The 23,434-nt window shown below is 38.1% G+C and overlaps 2 protein-coding genes across 4 annotated transcripts; both read left to right on the top strand.

The window, feature by feature from the left end:
- Positions 1 to 822: 822 nt before the first annotated feature.
- Positions 823 to 12,360, top strand: LOC140239066 (phospholipid scramblase 1-like). 3 transcript variants are annotated; one of them, XM_072318962.1, is made up of 10 exons: positions 823 to 883; positions 1,231 to 1,333; positions 2,190 to 2,352; positions 3,631 to 3,708; positions 5,363 to 5,439; positions 6,168 to 6,298; positions 6,947 to 7,067; positions 7,469 to 7,571; positions 8,280 to 8,338; positions 9,225 to 12,360. In XM_072318962.1, exons 2-10 carry the CDS (start codon positions 1,322 to 1,324, stop codon positions 9,264 to 9,266), a joined length of 786 nt encoding a protein of 261 aa, XP_072175063.1. In that variant the 5' UTR covers positions 823 to 883; positions 1,231 to 1,321; the 3' UTR covers positions 9,267 to 12,360. The 3 variants fall into 3 exon arrangements, with proteins under 3 accessions (XP_072175063.1, XP_072175062.1, XP_072175064.1); XM_072318961.1 differs by having other exon boundaries at positions 848 to 988; XM_072318963.1 differs by lacking the exon at positions 823 to 883 and adding an exon at positions 989 to 1,101.
- A 3,552-nt stretch (positions 12,361 to 15,912) lies between these two features.
- Positions 15,913 to 22,933, top strand: LOC140239068 (phospholipid scramblase 1-like). The gene is made up of 8 exons (XM_072318964.1): positions 15,913 to 16,036; positions 17,072 to 17,149; positions 18,035 to 18,111; positions 18,618 to 18,748; positions 19,741 to 19,861; positions 20,998 to 21,100; positions 21,712 to 21,770; positions 22,577 to 22,933. The coding sequence occupies exons 1-8, from the start codon at positions 15,913 to 15,915 to the stop codon at positions 22,610 to 22,612; spliced, it is 729 nt and encodes a 242-aa protein (XP_072175065.1). The 3' UTR covers positions 22,613 to 22,933.
- The last annotated feature ends 501 nt before the right edge of the window (positions 22,934 to 23,434 follow it).

Below are 23,434 nucleotides of genomic sequence, written 5' to 3'. Positions count from 1 at the left end.
CCTCGAGGAAAAGGCCGGAGGACTGAACATAACTGTCTCATACTGTTTGTATGTCTCGTTCTCACTTTTTGTGTCTTCTGTGAGTAGCGTGACGTCAGACTGAGATCAATCATGTTCTGTGGTTTACGTAATACTCCGTACGTACCCTTTCGTTTTGTTTTGTTCTTTGAACATTATAAACTGGCAAGTGTGCGCTAGGCTAATTGCAATGCCACAACGCAACTCACATGACTGTTATTTCGCTTCGACTAGCGACTCATGTGCATGGATTTACCACTTTTCATAGGGTCCTACACCCCTGTAAAATCTCTTTTGGATTACTCAACTGATGTACGACAATCCTCCAGCTTGCAGCATAACCGCATACACGTCGCCAAAGTGAATAAGAGTACTCGCGAATTTGTGAGAGTTTGACGTCACTAATACCTGAAAGGACTATTAATACTCAGTAATCGACAGCTAGAGCACCAACAATAGCATTGACTTACAAGACAGTTCTCAAGGACATTCTATTGTGTGCTAAAAGTATTCTTGTACTGGTATAGGCCCTACTGTTGTTTGTAGGTACCCCAAAACAGAGTACAAAGTGCTAAGTACTATGGTACGTGGCATATATTATACTAGAGTAAGAATGTGTGCTTAGTGCGCGTAACTATTGTGATGTAAAGAATTACGTCAGCATCAAGTACAACATTGTGTTGTCATAATGTGCGCAACGCGCATGGATGCAAAATGAGTCTTATACGCGTGCTGCAGCGCTAGGTTACTATAGATCGAAGTGTACAGTATACAATACTGTAACTGTGTTTATTATACCGATGATATAACTGTGCATGCGAAGTTCCACGTTAGCTAGCTGAGCTGCGCCTGCGCTGCTGGCTGGGTATGTGAGGCGTACGTAGACATAGAAAAAAGCTATCGTTCATTATACGGCATTATAGTTACGGGTCTGACTGGCAGGTGCTCAATATCACAGCTAGTGAGAAAGGTAATGATCATATTAAGATGACAACTTAATATTTAGCATTTCTACCCATCAGGTCTGAATGAACAAGGTGCCATTTGCTCATCATTTTGGAAACCATGTCTCATTGGACGTTGGTACGATCCTACACTTTACAGAGAACTTGACCGTACTTCCGTAGATAGTTTTATTTCTAACGACACTTAACGTCAAACTCCATCTGCTACTATCGCTCTCACTCCCCTTCTTTGTGCATTATGATTTAGGCGGCATCTAACCTTAGCTGAGGACAAGCACACGAAGCTGACCAGGAGCAGATTTTCTTGAAGTCAGAGGAGAAATCAAGTAGGACCTACCATGAATGTCTCAGTAAGTAACCCGGCGTTTGGATAATGTCACTATAATTGTGAAGCAATTTGGTCGAGTGTGCTTACCTTCGGATGACACCCCCCCCCCCCCCCCCCCCCTTTCGAATGTTGGTAGAACGAAGCATGGCCATGGTCATGGAGAACTAAGTGTTCGGTTGTCCACACCCACCTAGGCAGTGCGTGAACCGACGTCAGGTCTTCATCTGGAGTTTTACTGCCAAAAACTTGTGCTTCCTTCAAAACGAATTTCACGTTCCGTCCGTTTAAGCCTGAAGAAAGGTCGAGAATTATTGTCAATAAGCCCCAGTCGAGTGTTATGCACACAACACAAGGACAAAAAGAGAGTTAGGGTCTAGACCTCTATACGGATAGGCTTTAGCACCAAAACAATGATCAAACTTTATGGTCTCGGCAAGAACCAGTTCCTTACCCACCCAGTTAGCCCGACCAGACGCCGTGCAGCGACTGAGCTGTGACCTGTGTATAGTTACCACCCTGTGGCCTAAGCGTACCAGGGCCATCGATTACTATTTTTTGTTCTCTATTGTTAGGCTCTAGGGGTCTATCCTCTCTATCTATTAATACCAATGAGTTTTCAACTTCGTTTTCCATGCTGTTAATAATTTTTCAAGATCCTTGTTTTTAACTAGGCCTAGATTTATATACCAAGCGATAGTGTGTAATAGTCCATATACATGTATTGTTTTATCTCTATTGCGAGCGACAGGAGGCTGTTTTTGTTTTGTTTTATCTGTTTGGGTTTTTTTCCCTTTTTTCACAAGTGAAAAATTCTATAAGTAGGCCTATATTCACCAGCAAGTTCTGTCGTCTTGGATATTCTTTAATTACCCATTCAGAACCAGCCGAAGTCCTTGCAGACTGGCGCAGCGATGCCCGGCCAGCTGCCCGGTAACTGGATGCCAATGCCCCAGATGAATGTTCCTGGAGTACCCCCTGGGTTGGAGTACCTAGCCCAGATCGATCAGGTCTTGGTTCACCAGCAGATTGAGATCCTTGAGGGTACGAACTGGAGTGCGATATTAGAGATTTGTGGTGTGGTTTATTTTCTGAAAGACTTATAGCTTTCTTGCCACACAGATTTCATTTAAAAAAAAAAAAAAAAAAAACATCCATTCATTTAGTTCCTTTCTAATTCTAATTTCCGAACGATGAATATTGCAAATGTCAAAATAATAGTTTATTTCATGCAACATGTATCACATACAAACGCGTCTTGCTTCATTAAAAACTTGTAATGGGGAAAAAGACTGGAATGTTGAAAAACAGGCATTTAACGATCAAACTCTTTCAGAATTTAACAATTCTGAAAGATTCATCAGTGCAGTTATATAGGTCTGTATACTTACAAAATGTGTGTGTGTATGTGTGTTTTGTTCGTGTGTAAGAACTTCGTATTTTGTGAAGAAATAGTTGCCAACGATAAAAATCAACGATAGCCTACACTGGATTTCATATAGTATCATAATTATAGTAATTCTCAACATTTTATACAACTTTTGTTCAGACCTTAACTCAAGCTGTTTGTATAGTTACTATGAGCTTTTATCTCAGACTTTTTTTATTTATTTGAATGTACTGTGTTCATATTTTCCCAACATTGTGCTAACTTCAAAACATTAAGTAGCCTAATAATGGATGATCACGTAGTAGTACAACATGAAGAAGGCGTATTAGTATTTAAACCTGGTATATCAAGTATGGAATACTGCCACTTTCTCATGAAGGAAGAATCAAACGTGTGTAGCCTGGGAATACGCACTAGACGACAAACAAAATTTTTATTTCCAGACGTGATTATACTCCGTCAGTCGCAATGTTACGGGTCCAATGTATCAATAATGGAGAAGGAAGATTACGTGTGCTACTCCTTATTAATAAGTCTGCAGAAAAAAAAGGGGGGGGGAGGTGAAGGAAGGCATAATACAATAACACAGCTTGATGCCAGATTTTCATAATACACTTGTTCATGTATGTGGAGTCGGATATAGTTAGTATTAGTTTTTCATGCTGAATAATATTTGTTTTATTTTGTAACGATCGCGTTTCGCGTTGTGTCACACACTGTTGAACTGATTTAAGTTGCCTGATATTTAGCATCTACTATAATGATGCCGTTATGGTATATTACCAATAGAAAAAAAAAAGACATGTTAATAGAATCATACACATGGCTCTGGTGTGATTACAAGTTGATTTAGAAGAGTTGACAAAATCCTATGAAATTATACATTTTACATGTGTCTTTATTTTTTTTTAATCATGTTTTCTTTCTTGCAGTCCTTACCAACATTGAAATGAAAAATAAATACGAAATCAAGAACTCCCTTGGCCAACAGATTTACTTTGCTTACGAGGGTAAGTTTGTCTTTACCGAAACCTCTGCATGTCGTTGTCTTTTGTCTTCCTACGAACAATGAGGTACCCATACCAATCGACAGATATTAATCACACTATCAATTAGGTCAAACCTGTATATAATTATGCACTTGATTTAAGACCATTCATTTGCAGGTGTATTATAGTATACAAAAGGAAAAGAAACCTTGTGATAATTAATTCGTCACAGTTAGTGCAATTAAATGACCTATTAAAGGCTGGCGTTGATCAGCGTGCTCTTTGTAATAGAGAGACAGAGATCGACACAAAATCTGCTAAACAGCGAAATATTCTTTCAGGCTTTTCCAGGCAAGGAGAGCTTTTAGATCCTTGAGCAGTATTAAGCGGGTCACATTTGAATAGAGTTGATTATTGTGAGTGACAAAGAAAACCCCTTTCGGAAATAGTCCACGACAGAAAGATCAATTCATTCCTTTGATCTCGAACACCTGGCCATTGATTTTCTTCCATGGCGGTGTGTAGGTATAAACAGAATCCATTCATTATTCAGACCGCTCGTCTGCTTTGATGCTCTGTGGCTGAAATCGGCCTTGATCATGCCGTCTGGGTTCCACTTCTAAGGGCACTCACTGTATGATAATCTCAGCTCGTTACACCAATCGCAGACCCATGGTACCCGATGATTTACAGCGAAGCAACTGCGACTTTTGCCGGCTTTTGCTTCGGGAACTGCTACTTAAAAATATTTTCACCATTCACATCGAAATACTTTGTGAATACTATCCTGTTCTTGAGTTAAGATAACATTCCAATACCTGGTAATGTCTTATGCTTGCAATTTCCATAAATATACAACTGTTAACACCCTCAGTAGATTGGCTCAGATTTAGCCCCTTCCATAGTAACTACAGTAATTGTGAATACGGTGAGGTGCGTTATGAAACGAGATGAGACCTCTCAATTCTTCATAACAGTTCTTGATTGGATCTTTTATTTGGATAAAGAAACTGGAAGGGCGTTTTGATCTCCTTGGGTTAGAAAGATTTTTATATAATTGTTGCTATTCAGTTTTTAACCACAGATGTAACTTTATGAGCGGTTTGCCACATGGGTTGACCTTAAAAGCCAGATAAGGAGGTTATAGTTATGTTTTACTATAGTTTGTGTTTGTTTGCTGTTTAAGACCATTAATGGTGTCTCGGCAGGGTGGATTTACAGTGGATATCAAAGCACTCAGTATATCTCCAATGTAATGACCCACTAATGCAGTAATCATGCTTTTCCGCAGAAATGTGCGAGTAAATTGTTGGAATACTTGTATTTCATTGCAGTGACCGAATTTGAGCTGCTAAAATCTACAGCTTCTCGATTCATGCGTAAACATGAATGTGGGTAAAGGAGTGATGAAATTTGTGGAAGGGCCTGTAACTGGGTGGAAACGTTAAATATGAAACAGATTTCTGCATTCTCTTTTCCCATCATTTTGGTTTTGAAATATATTCATTACGGGTTGTTTGTTTGTTTGTTTGTATGTTTGTTTGATTGTTTTTTGTCATTGCGATCATTGGTTATTTGTAATTGTAATACAACTTGTAGTTATGATCATTATCATAAACATCTCCATTGCTATAGTGATCTTGATGATTCTAATCGATGCTAATTCAAATCGTAGAGTCTGAATGCTGTCATCGAATTTGGTGCAGAGAACATCGCGGCTTCACTCTCCACGTGGTTGACAACATGAATCAGGTGGGTTGATCAAATCTCACCTGAAAGCTAAATGCTGGCTTCCCTCTGTTTTGTGATCCCCTACGCACGCCATCATTGGCCTTTACAGTGGCGGATCCAGAGGGGGGCGCAACCGGCGCACGCCCCCCCCCCCTTTATTTTTCGTTGAAAACAAAAGAAATAAAAAGAAAAAAAAATGAAATGAAACCCGGAAGTGGCACCAGAAATATTAGTCACGCCCCCCTTTACAGAATTCCTGGATCCGCCCCTGCTTTAGCAGCTGATCGTGGAATTTTTGTTCATAACTATCACATTTTGCACCACGATTGTAATTGTAAATTGTCTTTATCTTGGCTTAGTCGTGATCTTATCAGATCTTATCACATCTCGGTTAATTTAGATCTTGAGGTCAGTTGGGGCAATCGCGTTGATCGTAGAAAAGTTTTGAATCGTCCAAAACGTCTAGAGCTACGATCAATGTGATTGCTACGACTCACCTCAAGATCTGATAAGATCATCACGATTATTCCACCAAAAAAAAGTTCTCTATTTGCTGATGACCTCACTTCAAAAAGAAATGAAAATTGTGTATATACTGACGAGAGTAGGTTTTTGCATTCAAACTCTTCTCATGCATCCACTTCTCGTCAATCTTAAAGCTGTAGTTATGAGTGGATTCTATCACGTCATTCATGTCGTCATGTTGGGTTGGATAGATGACTATGGTTTGAGCCTTGTACATTCAACAGGAAGTGATGCGCATCGTGCGTCCGTTCGTCTGTTGTGCCGGCTGCTGCTGGTGTGCCGACAAGGGAGAATGTGGCTACGAGATTCAGATCGAGGCTCCACCAGGACAGATCGTCGGCTATGCCAAACAGACGTAAGAGGGCGCATGTTTCCACCTCTATGATAATCCCCTAACTGTCCAGGACAACTCTCCACGAAAAAAATACTATAGGCCGATCAATGTGTCTGTAAAGTAGTCTTGACAAATATAACCTCTTGATGGAGAAATGTCATAACGTACCGTATTACCTACTTCATATCAAAATTTCAGCAGACGCAGGTGACGTTAGGAACTTACTGTTTCAACAAAATTGACTCCAAATTTCAGAATTGGAAATAAACACGTTAGATAACTTCAAATTAGGAATTCTCTTATTTTGCTTTCCTGCTTTGGAGTAGATTGTCTGCAATAAATTATTGTAGCTTCGTTAGTCGGCGTTCGGTATTTCCTCGCTGTTGTCATCAAATAGTTAAACATATTGCAAGGGCGAGAAAATTTTCGTGGGATTCTACTTTTCGTCTGAAACAATACACGGAGCCACTTCACAATCCCTGACGCACCCGATCACTACTATTTTAGATTGCCTTAAGACTGAAGTACTCGGTATTGCGTAAAGACGAATCTGTGCACACGTTGATTTCACATGAATTAAATCAAATTGAACTGAATTGAATAGAATCAAATGACATTGCATTGAATGACGTGAACTAAATCGAATCGGATCAAATCTCGTCCCACCAGTAAATACTGTTGGAAGCCTAACCTGGATGTGATGGACGCTAACCGTCAGTGTATCCTCAAGATCCGGGGACCCTGCTGGTTGTGTCAAACCATCTGCTGCCAAGATGACATTGACTTCATGGTAAGTCTGCTTCATTAATACCCGAGTACTAAAGCCCTGTACAGCTGGGCCCCTAAAGCTTAGCAAGCAAGCAGTTGTTGCTGTACAATGTAATTAATTTTATAATGCAGTGTAAACTGCAGGTTGTTTTGGTTTGATGGTTGGGTTAAATTACCATGATTACGGAAACCAGTGTGCTCGATGCACAGTAGATTATGTTCAAGATTTTATCAACTGCCGGTAGGTAGGAAGAAAATTTTGAATTATTTTTAATAGTGTGTGTGTGTGTGTGTGTGTGTGTGCATTTGTTTGTTGCCTCTTCTTATGTGCTTTCCAAGATTGATTACCGTGTGAGCTCATGGAAAATGGTCTCTTAACATTGTACCGCAGGTTACTAATCCTCCTCTCCGTGTATTTTATAGGTGAAGAGTCCTGATCTGAGTACTGATGTTGGGAAGATCTCCAAGCAGTGGGGAGGATTCTTCCGTGAATGCATCACGAGGGCTGATAACTTTGGCATCACTTGTGAGTACATCATTCTTTAAGATTACAGGAGGAACTTCTCTCCCTTTCCCCACCTTCCTCTTATTGCTTTCTCTTTCTTCATCCTCCTCCTCCTCTTTCTTCCTTACACTCTACATTCTCCATCCCCCTGACCTACTTGCCCTCTTTAACTACAACCTTGATTTTAGCACTGTGTGAAAACAGCACGACAAAAAGTCCCTGATCTTTTATCCAGTATACTGGCTGAAGAATATACGCTGCAATTCTCTCGGTTGTCACTTTATGTGTCTTAATGTAAGCCAATGTTCACGAACATCATGTGCGTTCAGTTCATAGCTCCATTACACGTGCTGCACTGTTACAGTTTCATTCTGCTCCGTCACGAGTGATTTGATGGCTTTTGGAAAGGTATTAATTTTTTGTATAATCATCGTAGAAAATGCTAGCTCTGAGCGAGACCCCCTCACAAAGACGACTTTTATGATAGTACCTGAATTCTTTATCTGTATTTATGATATATTTCATTCATCACAGATTAAAAAGATAAGCGTCCTTACGCAGAGGAAAGCATTTTGTCTTCAAGGTTGAATTTCATGATCGGGAGATTGTTAACGTCTTTTCATACAGAGAAGACACTTTGTAATTAGTAATTTAGATGGAGATACCACGTGTCAGCATACCAATTATGATGTCATAATGGACTGGTATTATCTCTTTCTGTCCGTACAGTCCCCCAAGACCTGGATGTGCGAGCCAAAGCGAGTCTGATTGGCACCATGATTCTCATTGTGAGTACACACACAAGTCAACTTCCATTCTCATTATAGTAGACAATATTAGTCACCATCATTCTAATTGCAAGTGCACCTGGTCACCACGATTCTTATTGTAAGTAGACATAGTCACCATCAGTCTAATTGTAAGTAGACCTTGTCACTACGATTCTTATTGTAAGTAAACCTAGTCACCATCATTCTAATTGTAAGTAGACCTATAGTCACCACGATTCTTATTGTAAGTAGACCTAGTCACCATCATTCTAATTGTAAGTAGACCTAGTCACCACGATTTTTATTGTAAGTAGACATAGTCACCATCATTCTAATTGTAAGTAGACCTAGTCATCACGATTCTTATTGTAAGTAGACCTAGTCACCATCATTCTAACTGTGAGTAGACCTAGTCACCACGATTCTTATTATAAGTAGACCTAGTCACCATAATTCTAATTGTGAGTAGACCTAGTCACCACGATTCTTATTGTAAGAAGACCTAGTCACCATCATTCTAATTGTAAGTAGACCTGGTCATCGTGATTCTTATTGTAAGAAGACACATAAGACATTATAAGCGGTGAAAGGCTGTTTATAGCGGGTAGATTTACCACTAACTAGTACAATGTCCCTTCCTGTTCAACGGGCAAAGAAAGGCACTAAGAGCTACACCAATTATACCGATGTTTTTTCTTCTTCCCCTTTTCTTTTTTTAACTTTCTTTTCCAACATGCAGTGTGGCTTTATATGCAGAATAGATATTCAACATTTTACTCTTCTTCGAAGTTCTTGCTAATTTGAGGGTATTCGTTATTGTGTAGTAACTTGAGATGCTCCAATTGCTCTTGTTGCAGTTCTTCAATAACTTGCGGGAACATTACTTCTATTTCTCAATGTCCAGGAATTCATGATATACGAGCAAGAAAAGAACAACGACAACTAGACTCGTCTGGTCTCTTTGCATCCGGGACACTACCACCTTCTTCGAGTGAGAAATATAAATAAGACACAACAACAACCATCGCCTCTTGTCAATCGACAACGTAGCTCTGACGTCATCCATTGGGACACCAGGGAAACGGCCAAGAGAGCTGCATAACGTACACACATGCACTTACACGGCGAATTCCAATTATTGCACACGATCTCATGATTACTCGACAATCTAGCATTCTCTTTCTACAAATTGCGAGACCTTCTTGTATCAACTTTATACAGAAGAAATCATATTTGGGTGACATTTTCACTCGTAAACAACAATAACAACGACAACAAGAGAGTGTTTCAAACTTGTGCATACACGGTTACATTGCAATAATTTTAAGGGTATCACATTTCTTATTTTGAAGCTTTTCTAAAGACACCGCAATGTGCAAGTGCAACTAGGTTTCAAGGTGAAGAACCACTTATTCACGTCTTTCATGCATGCTAACAATGTTGTCTTATATTCACTTCTGTATCAATCATTTGTAAGTATACACATTCATTTATATCTAAAATAATCATTTCTATCTGCTGAATGTACAGAGGCTGATTACACATCAACATGTTCTTTCAGATATGAGGCTTTAACTGATTTCAGTGTCAGATTTTATAATAAAGAGATCAAAAAGTACGTAGAATAACTCTGATGGTTGATCACCACGTATTTGGGCGGTACCAAGTAGCCGATCACATAATCTTACGCACCTATATTGTAGTATTGTGAATGGAATAAAAAATAACACTTATGTAGCGTTCATGAGTATATGTACATATGGAGGTTTTCTTCAGAAGTGTTATATTGATAATCTAATGATGGTACATATACTTGTAATTTGTATAATGAATTGATACAATCGTCAGGGTATATACCAGAGCAATCAGTATTAACCATATCAGATAGGAACAATATAATGTTTACATTATTGTCCCATTTTGACAAGCAAACAAAATCGCGGGAAAAAAACAAAAGAATTGGGGTAAATTTGTGACGCACAATTATTCCCGCAGAAAGAAATCGCTTGCTACGTGCGCAAACTCTTGCTTCAAATGCAAGTCAAAATGTAGTGTAGAGTCTGCTTCAAAATTCTCATAACTGCTTTTTACAGCTGTTGATGTCTTCTCTAGACAATGATTTAACATAGGTGATGATATGAAAATATGATTACATTGTAAATATTTTCAAAGTCTGCTCTGGATGTCTGATCTTGTTCATGATGATATGGACTGGCTACTCTCGGGAGATACGACATTATTGCCCTCACTAGAGTGGTATTGCCTCGTCTTTGACTCGATCAATACGATTCTTCTTCAGGCAATAAATGTCATATCCCCCTCAATGCCAGTCAATATCACATCATTATCTACTAGTACATAACCAAAAATCCAAAGAAACAGCATCACATAAATGAATTTCTGAAGAGACATATAGAAGTAGATGCAGTATACATTGATTTTACTAAGCATGTGCATTTGTGTTTGGAGTAGCGCTATAGGATATGAACCTGCTTTAGAGTGTACATATGTTGTATTCGGTATTCGTATATGAACTAGTTCTTTCTTGATATTTTTCCTCGATTGCTGTGCTTGTATATTAATGAACCCTACTGACTTCAATAGGAGGTCGGGTGAAATAGAATAAGAACACAGACCGGGACCAAAGAATTCTGGTTAAAATCAAGGAAGCACATAACGCTATCTATACCTCATTGCTAAAACATAAGGAGAGTCCTCTCCGTACGATATTACCCTGTGCCAAGCGTTCCTCGGTATAGAGAACAGGATTTGTACGTAAAGTAAGAAAACAAAAGCATACAACGTATTGAGTAAGTCGCTCGAGTAGCAACCAATCGCTCATGTTTGGCATTTTTACCTATGCGTGTGTCGATATTTCCTTGTATTTTTGCACTTTGCTATCATCTTTCTGTTGATAGTCTCTAATCGTAGAATTACGAAAGCTAAACAAGTACAAGAATTGAAGCAAAAGTTTAAGCCCAAGATTAATTCGTGATACATGTACCAATACTCTACATTGATGCACCTATAGCTTTCTGTTGGAACCTCAGCTGCAAATATAAACATTGGTTCTCGAGTTGAAGCGAAGGTCGAAGTAAAGACCAAAAAAAGCTTCCTAGCCTCCACATATAATACGCTAAATGTATGTTATATGCCAAATATGTAATCATTTTTGTAAATACTATATAATATAGATGTCTTTATTGCTTACTGCAGGATGTACAGTCTATGCTGAGTTGGATCACTTTGGTTCGGGGTCGGTACTACTCTTTATTGTAACTTACGAACTTGATTTTAAGAAGGTACTTCGATTATTGTGTCACTTAGTTTATTATGTCATGTGTATATTCTATATCGTAAAGTAATCACCATGTATAGTAATATACAAACCATACCGTCTTTGGCAGCATAATCGTCCAAGAATACACATATGTTAAGTGCCTATTCAAAGGAATGCGTCAGGTAACAATATTGATATAAATATTATCGAAAATGATTATCATAATTACTTTTGTAAAAGTTGTATTTTTGCACCGATCTTTGATTCACAACACCAATAACATTTTAGGTCAGTGCTTGTGTGTTTGTGTACAGTCTCTGTACAAGGCTATAGTGTAGTTGCCATGATCAGCGTAATAACATTAACTTGCACTGTGACGTCATGAACCACGATGCTGTCTATAACGAGTGAGGTATCTCCGTGGTGTATTGGTTCTGTTTGACTCGTCATAACATAACAAAGGACAAACGACTGCAAGTTTTTGTGTTTTTTTTGTTTGTTTGTTTGTTTGTTTGTTTGTTTTTCTGCGCAGGTTGTGATGAATCCGTGGTAGAGAGAGCTTCTCATCCGCTCTAGATGGGTACCATAATAGAATCTAAAATTATCGAGAATATTACCCCAAACCTAGGCATTCCGGCGTGATGACAACTGGGTGGTTTCGGGTGATGATTGAGAACTCCGCTACAAATCTACCCATTTCGAGGCTGGACATGTTTTACTGGAAAAAACAAACAAACAAACAAAAAAACAAACAAACAACGAGGCCCTATTTATGTTTCAGCGTAGATTCACAGAACAAGTGCAACTTTTGGTTGAGTTGTATGACCGTATAGTCTGCCCTTACGGTGCTCTTTTAGCAGTTTGAGCAGCATCCACGCATTACGATATAGGCGATACCAGTAGGGGTACTTCGTCGTGTTGCCGAACACATAATGCTTCAAATCTGTTGCATGTTTTGTTCAGTTTTGTTTGTTTTTAAACCATTCTGATGTGAATATTTACAGTTGTGAGACCCCCCCCCCCCCCGTAAGTCAGGTACAGTTACTGTTTCAGCGTTTCAATAAAACGACTCCTTTCACTATAGAATTTGTCTGCTGCCAATGTCTTTTCTCAGCAATGCAATAGTATGCCTCATAACCACGATGAACTGAAGCCAAGGTTATTGTGTATAGAAGACAGCATAAACGTTTTAGAATGCATTTTTAACCCAGCAACTAATACAAGAATAATTTTCAGTAAACGTGCAAGAGCTCGTGTGTGTACGTTTTGAGAGTGTTGTATTGGTTTGCTATAACCAGGAACGAGAGTAGAGAACTATAAAAGGTATTCCAACCCAACAACATTAAAGTCATACCCCCTCACATAGGATTTCCGACAGTTGAGAGATGGTCATGATGATGATCAAGATAGTGATAATAAAGAATAAATGAATAAATAAATAAATAATAATAATAAATAATAATAATAGTAATAATAATAATAATAATAATAATAATAATAATAATAATAATAAAACTGTAATTACATTATTGATCATAATGATGATAATGCTAATAAACATAACGTGAGATCCGCCGTATAAAGGCGAACGCGATAATACGATTAATAAGGGCTGTTTCGTCCTGTGCATAGCTTTCACAGGCGTGTCGCCTTTTGGACTCGAACTCACGTAACAAAACAAACATTTCCATATTGACTAAGACGTTCCCTACTAGGTGTGCTTTGGATTTGGTGATGTTGTACCCTGATGTTACGTCATTGCTAATATATCAGAGTATACCTCAGCTCTTGTCATTGCTGTGAACAAGAACTCGATGCGCAGTTCTCACTGATAATTAGTGATTATACACAGTGTAAATGCGTGCGAATGGTTTTGCATTATGGCTGATATGTTTGGATTGAGAGTAACTGATGTAGATCACTCCCATTATTACACTCCTTTTTCACCTCCTACTTAATATATATGTGATTTTCTACAGTCATTCTTGCAAGATTACTGCTCTTATACTTGTTATGATAATGACAGTTATGACGACAATGATATAGCAACAATGATAACGATAAACTCTTGAGGATAGCACGAGTAAATGTGACAAAATTTCTAATGTCCTGTTCGCACATACTGTCACACTCGCACTTTTTGTGCAAGATTGTAATAAATACATTACATTAATGGCTATCGTAATCACAGCAGGTGATTTGATAAGAGATGAGTTTTCTAACAGGATATTGCCAATTCCATTGATTAAAGTGATTAAGATCGATGAAAGATATCACATGCCGTCGTTTGCAATACTCCGTGTGCAGTACGTGCGGTGAAAAAAAAAAAAAAAAACAGCTAACTGCAGTTAATGATCAACCAGGTAATCATGGAACAAATCTTATACTCAGTACACTGTTTCGACACTATGATCTTCAGTCTTAAACATGTCAGTGGTAGCCAGAGCGCTTTGAATGCGACAAGAACTTACTCTATATGCAGCCAGTTTGAACACAAGTCTGTTTTGTGTGCTGTCAGCCCTGAGGAATATACTATCCGATTTTTTACAGGTAAGAATTACCAAGGAGCTATCACTCCTTGGAATTATAGTTTTCTCGTTTGGCAAGACGGCTTGAATAAAAGACTTACATCTAGAAGGTAGAACAGAAGACCTGAGACTGTAGACTTAGGTTGAACGTTGGTATTGGTAACACAATAACGGTTCGACACCACAGACAGATAGAAGTGGGATACATAAGCTATATCTTGATTACACTAGAGGTCCTTAGCACGTGCTTAGGGCGAAGTGAAGTGAAGATGAAATATCCAAAATATTTAGATTCAGGATGTAGCGTTTTAATTTTTTACTCAAAATGAGACAGTGACGATGTCGATAAGAGTTATAGAGAGAGACTTTGTAAGGGTAGGAGGAGAGGTGGATCCTTTCCTCAATGTCGGTGCCAGATACCATCCTGTGGTGTGATGGCTTAGCATATCAAAGGCTCTTATTCCAAACACCCTGGACTCTTGTACAGTTATTCTCTAATTACATTATCTCTTCTTAATCTTGCATGTTATGGCGCATGGTTTGCCCGAAAATAATCTAATGATTGTGCGTATAATTCGAACCTTTGTACAGACGTCCGAAGAGTTTCATTGATAATAAATTCGAACGCATAGATGCCGGCATGAACAATGATACGGACAAAACTCAGCGGAATGTTGAGGTGTTAGATTTTAAATTTGTTCTGATATATAGACTATTGCTTTTCCCTCCATCCGACAACAGGGAAATAATATTACCCTCAATAATTGTATTATTAGTATTATTATACCCATGAATTTTCATAGAAATGACATTTTGTTGAATTCATTCTATACTTTCTTTCTAATCGTGCTGCAGCCTACCCATCAAGCGATAGAGGTACATGGATTTAAATAAAAGTTCAAAGATTCGTTACTTTTGAACGGCATGTTCAAATTTTCTCAAACTTCACTGATGAGTTCTGTCATTTATTCACATAATGAATATGTGTTCATAGTAAATTCCCCTTTCGACATAAATCGTCATGGAGATAATTACATACGCCCACAATCCTTTGTCGTTAAGTCCCGCCAAGTGCCCGAAGGGGACTTTTGTAGACACATCTCCTCATACTGTCATATAGGCCTGCGGACTATGTGCCAGAGTTCATCTTCGTCACTGAAACTAATCTTCATTATCTCTCATCTCTGTTGACAGTGGTCTTATTCTCTGCTTAGATTCTGACCAAGAGGATTACACAAGCCAAACAAGATGGCATCAGGAGTGGTACGTGTGTTCATTGCATGATTACATGGACGACTATCGAAAACCATAAAACGGGATAATTATTTATTCCAGGTGTTTTAATTCAATCGACTAAGGGCAGTTCAGGGTTTTATTTGGTCACGAATTGCCGCGTGTGTTGTGTCTGTGTGTGGTTATCGAGCGTATTAAATGATGATAACATTATTCTGCATATCATGTAAAACTAGTGATGCTAGTAACAGGCAATAATAGTGAAAGAAAAAGCGCGTGAATGCCTTGGTTTGATTACAATTAATTTCTGATAACAGGTGGAATGGTTTATGAGACAAGAGTGCTACCGAAGTTTTGACTCAGAGCAGCTGAACGCCCATTTCGAGAATCAGCTTTCAATGATAACGTAAATGCTTGCAACACAGGTTACTTAACGGGGAAAATAGATATCTAGTTTTCTGACATTAGTTACGGAAGGTACACACACATGATAAATTGTACATGTAATTTTGTATGAACACGTGACAATGAAAACATAATGGCAGGTTGAGATGCAGCCAGAGAAGTCTCGTTGGATGGACCGACCAGAGGGTGCGGATAACTGTCCACCGGGTCTGGAATACCTCCTACAGATTGATCAGCTCCTCGTTCACCAACTGGTCGAAGTCTTCGAAGGTAGATTAATCCTCTGCGTGTTACGTTTATTTCCTATCCACTGGTTTCTGTGTGAAATTTTTGCACTTTGACTCACTGGCACATAAACATGATAAAGAGTTGATAATCGTATTAGAGTACTCGATGTACACCAATTTGCGGCCATAATAACGATAATTGTAATTGTTTATCACGTGTTCCGCTGATCATTTATGTCGCATGGTATATTCAAAATCATTTGAAACTCATTGGTATTATATAGATATAAAACACACACACACACACATGCATTCACCCACGCTACGTTCGACTACTATAAATGACAATGATGTTCATGGTTTTGAAGATTATATTGCACGTATCGGATACATTTAGTGTATACTCATACCATTAATGCCAGGAATGAATCCGAAGACCACTCTATACGTGATCGGCTGATGATGGAGATCATAGTATGTTTGTTATAGAGTTTAATTAAGTAAGGTCATCTATATATTTTGTTGCGACAAACGAATCATCAATCAAGTAGCTTCACTCCCTCTTTTCTTTCACCATTTTTACTCAGTATTTGATTCTGGTGTTTGTTTGAGCATGCATATTTCAATTGCTCTTGTAGTATTGTTATGCATTAATTTCTAGTTTTTACATTACACAACGAAATATACAAGATTATCTAATAACTGAATACCACTGTATCTGAATGTAAGAAAAAAACTCAAGTCCATCATAAGCGAAGATTTCGAGGAATATGACACAATAAGTAACGTCTTAAACTCATATTTCAGTTACGGGAATGTTATGGATACAAAATTGAAATGAAAGATAGATATTACATTTTGATTGATTACATGTATTAACATTATTAATTTGTAATGGGTCTCTTATGATTATAGCTCAATTTGGACTTGGGCCGTTCTTATATTCAGGTGTTCAATTATCTCGCGATTTATAAATTTAATACCTTTTAATCATTTCAGTTGTCCAATATGATGTCTATATCAATGTTCCTGAATCACCTCAGTAATATTTTTTTCATTGTTATCTCCGTCTTCGCAGCTGTAACTGGCATTCAAATGAAAAACAAATACGCCGTCAAAAACTCACTCGGTCAACAAATCTATTTTGCTTTTGAAGGTAAGAGTTTTGTGTTCTCTGATATATATGGCGTGAATTTAATGAGAAATATATATATGTATATATATATATATATATATATATATGTGTGTGTGTGTGCCATTGTATATGAGTACATTCGGATGAATTAAGTTTTATTCAGTTCAGTTCAACGTATTTCAATTAATCAGGACTCTTGTTCGAGCTACTTGGAAAGTATACTTGGAAAGTAATTCTGAGAAGAAAAAAACAAAACAAAACAAAACGACGAACCAAAAACCTATTTGGGAAGATATTAATAAGCAGTATGCTCCTTGCGTGATCATAATTCGTCGTATCTTTGACACTCATAGTCGAGTTATACGACTTTAAGATCTCTCTGCATGAAATCAAAGTGCAATAATTTCACCTCTCCAAAGTTTCAGCATGTAATCATTATTTTGTTTAACATAGATCAGAAGATAATTATAGCAGCCCCAAATATCTTCACCTTTTACCATATAGACGCCGACTATTTTGGGGGTTGAAATAATGAATAACTCAATATAAAATTTCAAAAAGAAAGAAAGAAAGAAGATATTCTCTGAAAATTTCCGAAGGTTTGTCATTTCGAAACTTATTTCATCCCCGGACAATCGAGCCTTCGGTATATAACGAACCTTGTTTCATTTTTGGATTAACGAACCTTCGACTAACTAACCCTATACCCAGACCTCATTTTTGGACGTTGGAAACGAACAGCTAGGTATACAGAATTTGTGTGTTAGGCAATAACGAACCTTTGGAATATCACTCGATTATCATACTACAGTGTAATAGCTGAAAGCATTATAAACAAATAGAACAATTTCTCTTGGAAACTGATTTACCTTTTTTCCTTTTTTTTTTTTTTTTTTTTGGTTAAAGAATCAAGTTTTTGCCATCGGTGCTGTTGCGGCGCATTTCGTGGTTTTGTGCTGCACATCGTCGACAATATGGGGAAGGTACGTCTTTTACAGCACTTTTGTTGATGTACACATAACATGTTTGTGTGAATTTACTTTATATACATAGGCCCTATTATTGGGCAAACAGCCATTACATCTCTTGTGCTGAAACATTCCACATTTTTTGAATTTCATTACACATAATTATTCATCATTAACATAATTTGCTTCTAAGGCTAGGAGTCATACAGTGATAGCTTGAACATCATCATCATCATGATCATAGAGCTGGATGGCTTTCCAAAATATCCTAGCTCCTTCAAAAGGGAAAGGTAAATTCGTTTTCAGATTCGGGTTTCTTAATCTTTCCATTTGTCATGAATTGAACAATACTTGTTATGGCGTCATGCAAGGGGTTCTTTTGAAAGAACTATCTGACCGTAGAGCAAATAGCTACGAAACTTGATTGTTTCAGGTTTGTATTGCGTGTTATACAGATGATTCCGTTGATCTTGCTTATTACTATGTGTTTGCTGATTCCATTGGTCCCCATGTCTTGACAGGAAGTGATCAAGATTACGCGTCCGTTTCAGTGCTGTGCTGGTTGCTGCTGGTGCGCCAACTCGGATGTCTGTGCCTACCGTATCCAGGTGGAAGCACCGCCGGGAAACGTCATTGGATACGCCAGGCAAAGGTGAGGACTCGTTTCTCTTTCCATCCTCCTCCTCCTCCTCCTCCTCCTCCTCCTCCTACCTCTCCTTTCTCCTTTCTTGTACCTTCTTGGCTTTCTTTGCACTCTTCTTCTTCTCTATCTCTCTATCTTTGGCATTCTCTTCTTTCAACTTATTGTCTCTCAGTATGTTTCATTCTGACTCCCAGGTATACTCATTAATAATAATAATACAGGGTACTTATAATGTGCCAGTTCCACATAGTTAACGTGCTCAAGGCGCAGTAGAAGAAGTAAGTTATGAAATACAAAAATCCTTACACAAACATGCACATGAAAATGAATGACACAATAATGATAATGAAAAAATATACATCATACTATGCAATTCTACTGGAAATGGTCATGAACAAATGAGTCTTGAGGGCAACTTTAAAGGACTCATTCGTACATCGTACAACTTTAAACTCATTCGTACATCTGCATGGGAAAAGGAGGGACAGTAAGCAATAGAGGCTTTCAAACAGTAATGTTAAGGGTTGATATATATATAAAAATCTCTCCATAATTGTAGTGGAGTATACCACATGATTCTTTAGTCCAAGAGTAGTCCCATGTCGGACTAATAACTCCACATGTCTTACAGCCATACAGCTTGACTGGAATCAATTCGCAATCACAGTTCCTCTGTTTCTAAAAGTCATTAATATTTGAAGAGTTTTATCTCAAAATGAGTTACCTCCATTCTTGTCAATTATTGTCGATTAAACCCTGCTAAAACAGTCATAACTATAAGAATGTTCCTTGTTTTGCAACAAGTGAGATGTCATTGGAAAACTTTTATTTTGCTCTTTATATCTGATAATGGCCTTTAAAATGTTTAAAAAATCATAGCGCTTAAAACATATTTTTCGATCAAACTCTTCATTTTTAGTTGGGGGGGGGGGGGGACATTACACCCCATCAGACTCTGTAAGAGACTGTAAGGTTATACCGTTTACTTATAAAATATCCAGTCGGAGCTGGTGGTATCCTCACATGGACATAATGGACGCCGACATGAACCCTGTTCTGAAGGTCCGTGGACCCTGCTGCTTCTGTCAGGCGATCTGTTGCCAAGGTGACCTCGACTTCAGGGTAAGGACCAACTGACGAGTAGCCCATTTCCATCCCTCGTTTAGCGTTAGATGCGGGCTTCGGTTTATCAAAACTTATGACAATTGATTATTAGTCTCAGAAATATAAGTCCCGCAAAGAAATTATGATGCCAAACATCAATCATAACTTTTCAATCAATTTCAAATTGAAATCAATTTTAAGTCTGTTCAGAAAACAGAGACTTCTAGTAGATCGAAAGTTATAATCGATTAGCGGGTCAGAGTTGTAATTGATTTCAGGATCAATCATAACCCTCGCTTGATAAAACAGGGCCCTGATGGTTATGACTTGCCTCCTCCCGGGTTGGACAATGGAAACAGCTGTCTTGCGCATGTGCAGAGCAACAGGTTTTTTTTTTTTTCTTAGTTTAGTTTAGTTTTGTATTCTTTTTTTCCCCAAATAATCGGGTGGTGTGACTATAGCGTCAAAGATCTAAAGCCCTGTAATGTAAATATCGTGCTGAGTTTAAGGGTATTCTCGGGAATTTAAGTAATATTTACCGGAGGAACTGTGGAAACTGAAACGAAGTAGGTATACAATATGTCTTCACTGGTAGTAAAAATTTTATTGGAAGCTGGAAGGTTAAATCAGTATTGTGCATCCTACACGAGGACTTCCCGCAACTTAATCATTTTCTGGAAAAAAAAAAAATATGACATTTGTGATGATGACTGTGTTGGAAGGTAAGAATAAGCACAATAACGGATAGAAATATCGTGTCGCAGGGCTTTGAATAGCACAAGACGTACAACCCTCTGCCCACAAAGAAATCAGTATTTCATGGACAGCAATTCTTAGCCAGATGCCCTAAAATATCCAAAAACAAAAGCAAAATCGTAAATATGATACACTTTCTTCAATAAGCATATTACAAAGTAAGAAAATGATTATGACCCTGAATGCCCGAATGTTTCGTTTCACTATGATCAGTCATGTCAGTCACCATTGTTTGTTGTCTTAGTTATTTCGTAGATTGTAGATAATAAATCTTTACAGTATAGTCAACTATGTATCAATTTGTATGACCGTCTACAATGTTTTTTGTTATCTGCATAGATTTCTTATGTCAATAAAAGTAAGATGTATATTTACCTTCTGATGATTTCATGCCGCAGTTGAAGAGTACCGACCTCCAGACAGATCTAGGAGTGATCGCCAAACAGTGGCCGGGCTGCTTCAAGGAGTGCTGCACGAGAGCAGACAACTTTGCCATCACCTGTAAGTTTCCCTCTCAATCATTTCGCGCCCCGTCCTCCTTCCGCGTTTTTGCATGTAATGTATAATATCCAGTGGCGGATCCAGAGGGGCGCACCGGGCGTGCCCCCCTTCTTATGTTTTGTTAAAACAGAATAAATGAAAAATGGAGGGGGCGCGTGCGCCCCTTTAATTTTGTAAAGGCGCCTCCCCTTTACGGAATTTCTGGATCCACTCCTGATCTGATGCCTGTCTTAATTTTTCAAAGCTTTGGTCTGGCGGATTAAAGACACACACAAAAGCACCAACACACGCATATCGAATAAAACACAAGCACAAATAAGCACACACACACACACACACACACACCAAAAAAAAAACAAAAACAAACAAACAAACACACAGACAACGATGCAATATCCGAGGATTAGTCGATCAGAATGCGACATTTGAATAATCGTGGTGGCAATGTTGATCTTGGCAATAACGATATAATGATCATGACAATGATTGCACTCTGAACATTACTTCATACTATGATTGTACCCATGTGGTAATTAATTCTTTCCCAGATTACTGCCATTTTCGCTGTTTTATCTGTCTGTTTTGCTTTTTTTCTGTTTTGTTGATCCTAGTCCCACTGGACCTTGACGTGAAGGCAAAGGCGACTGTCTTGGGAGCCATGTTTTTGCTCGTGAGTACCGCCAAAATCACGATTGATGCCTTTTGACCATATCAATCTGCTGCTAGATTTCAGTTCGACGTTATGATATTTCTATAGGTGCGCGCAAAGTTCGTTTAGTGGTGAAGAGTGCTTCCGCCACCTATGGGATCACTTGTGTTGATCATTTCCGACGAATCAGTCAAAGTTTTTAACTTCACCATGTTCACGTCCAGGTGCATGGCGTCATTTACGGTATTTTAAATCGAAAGCCACTTTGCTTATTCCAAAACGCGTGATTTTATATCATCTTTCGACACTACTTGATGTAAATATCAAGATGGAAGTACTGTAGCCTTACTTCAAACGATTTCAGTCCTGTGGATAATGCCAACGATTTGATAAGTTGTGGTTTCAGGCTATGGTTGAAATCAGAATTGTTCCGGTATTGAAAATTTGTTGGTCTCCTTCAAAGGCAAATTCTTTGTCAGTCGACTTAGAACTGAAGTTGCATAGAATCATCTCGTGAGCTTTATTTCGAGAAAAACATATTCTTTTCATGAAAGCTGCTGTATGTCAAGATAACTTCAAGACAACTATTTTATTCCAGGCTTTGATGACTGTGTTTCGAGTGAAAAGTTCTTGTTATTCATACTTAAGTTTCTGTAGACGGCTACAGTTCCTAAAACCCTTGTTTAAAAACACGCAGATCATGTTTGTTTGTAAACCATTTATTTTGAACCCCGGTACAATCTCACCAACTTTCCAATAAGTAATCTTTTAACCGATCATCCATCCATTTCATCGCGAACTAATGTGCTTTCTCACCCAAACTGCAGGAATTCATGTTCTTCGAGCAAGAAAACCAGAGCTAAAACCCAGTGCCTCCAAAGATATACGAGAGAAACGTTTCCCACGAACAACGCCCCCTTTTGACTCGTTGCCAGACTTCGAAAGGAGAGCGCCCTGGATGTTTAATAGCCCTTGGACTCTCTCACTGATAACTGTGGAAGTCAAATCATTCTCGTAACGTGATTTCATCAACCACTCTCCTTCCGAGGAGCTCAAGATGGAATCGAAACCAAAATATGACAATTGTTAAGACAGACAGACATGTTTTATGTAATACATTTATTCAAATATTCATGACCTTTAGACGCTATATATAATGTAATGTACAACATAGTCATCTTATAGTGAGGAACGTAAGTAAAAACGAAATCGCGCACAAAAACTGTTTACTTGTGAGTAAACGAACCTTTCCTATATCCGTCATGGGCAAGTCTTTACATGGAAGTTGATATCTCAACGAAATGCACTGTGTTGATTATGTTTGCAAGTCACAAGCGTGTCTTTCCTAAGTCGATAACACCTTTATATTTGTATAAGAAAAACCGAAGTAAAACAAGGTTATATTATTGTATGCATAATTGTGTAAACTAAATATTTTTCTTTCAATTTGCTTATGGTATTGTTCGCACTGAAGCATTTAGAAATTTATTATTAAAATCATTGCATTATCAAATATTCATTTTCAGATTCATCTACATTTTCTCAAAGTCCTCATCAATTACTAATGTTTCAGGACGCCAGTTCGAAATCACGATGAGAAGAGGGATGAAGCGATTCTATTTCATTCACTTTTATATCATTATCATCATACAATAATCAATTCATATACCGTACAAATATAACAA

This window comes from Diadema setosum, chromosome 15, assembly GCF_964275005.1.
Source record: "Diadema setosum chromosome 15, eeDiaSeto1, whole genome shotgun sequence".
NCBI lineage: Eukaryota > Metazoa > Echinodermata > Echinoidea > Diadematoida > Diadematidae > Diadema > Diadema setosum.
The sequence above is the reverse complement of the archived record's forward strand: the minus strand, read 5'-3'. Positions and strand labels throughout refer to the sequence as shown.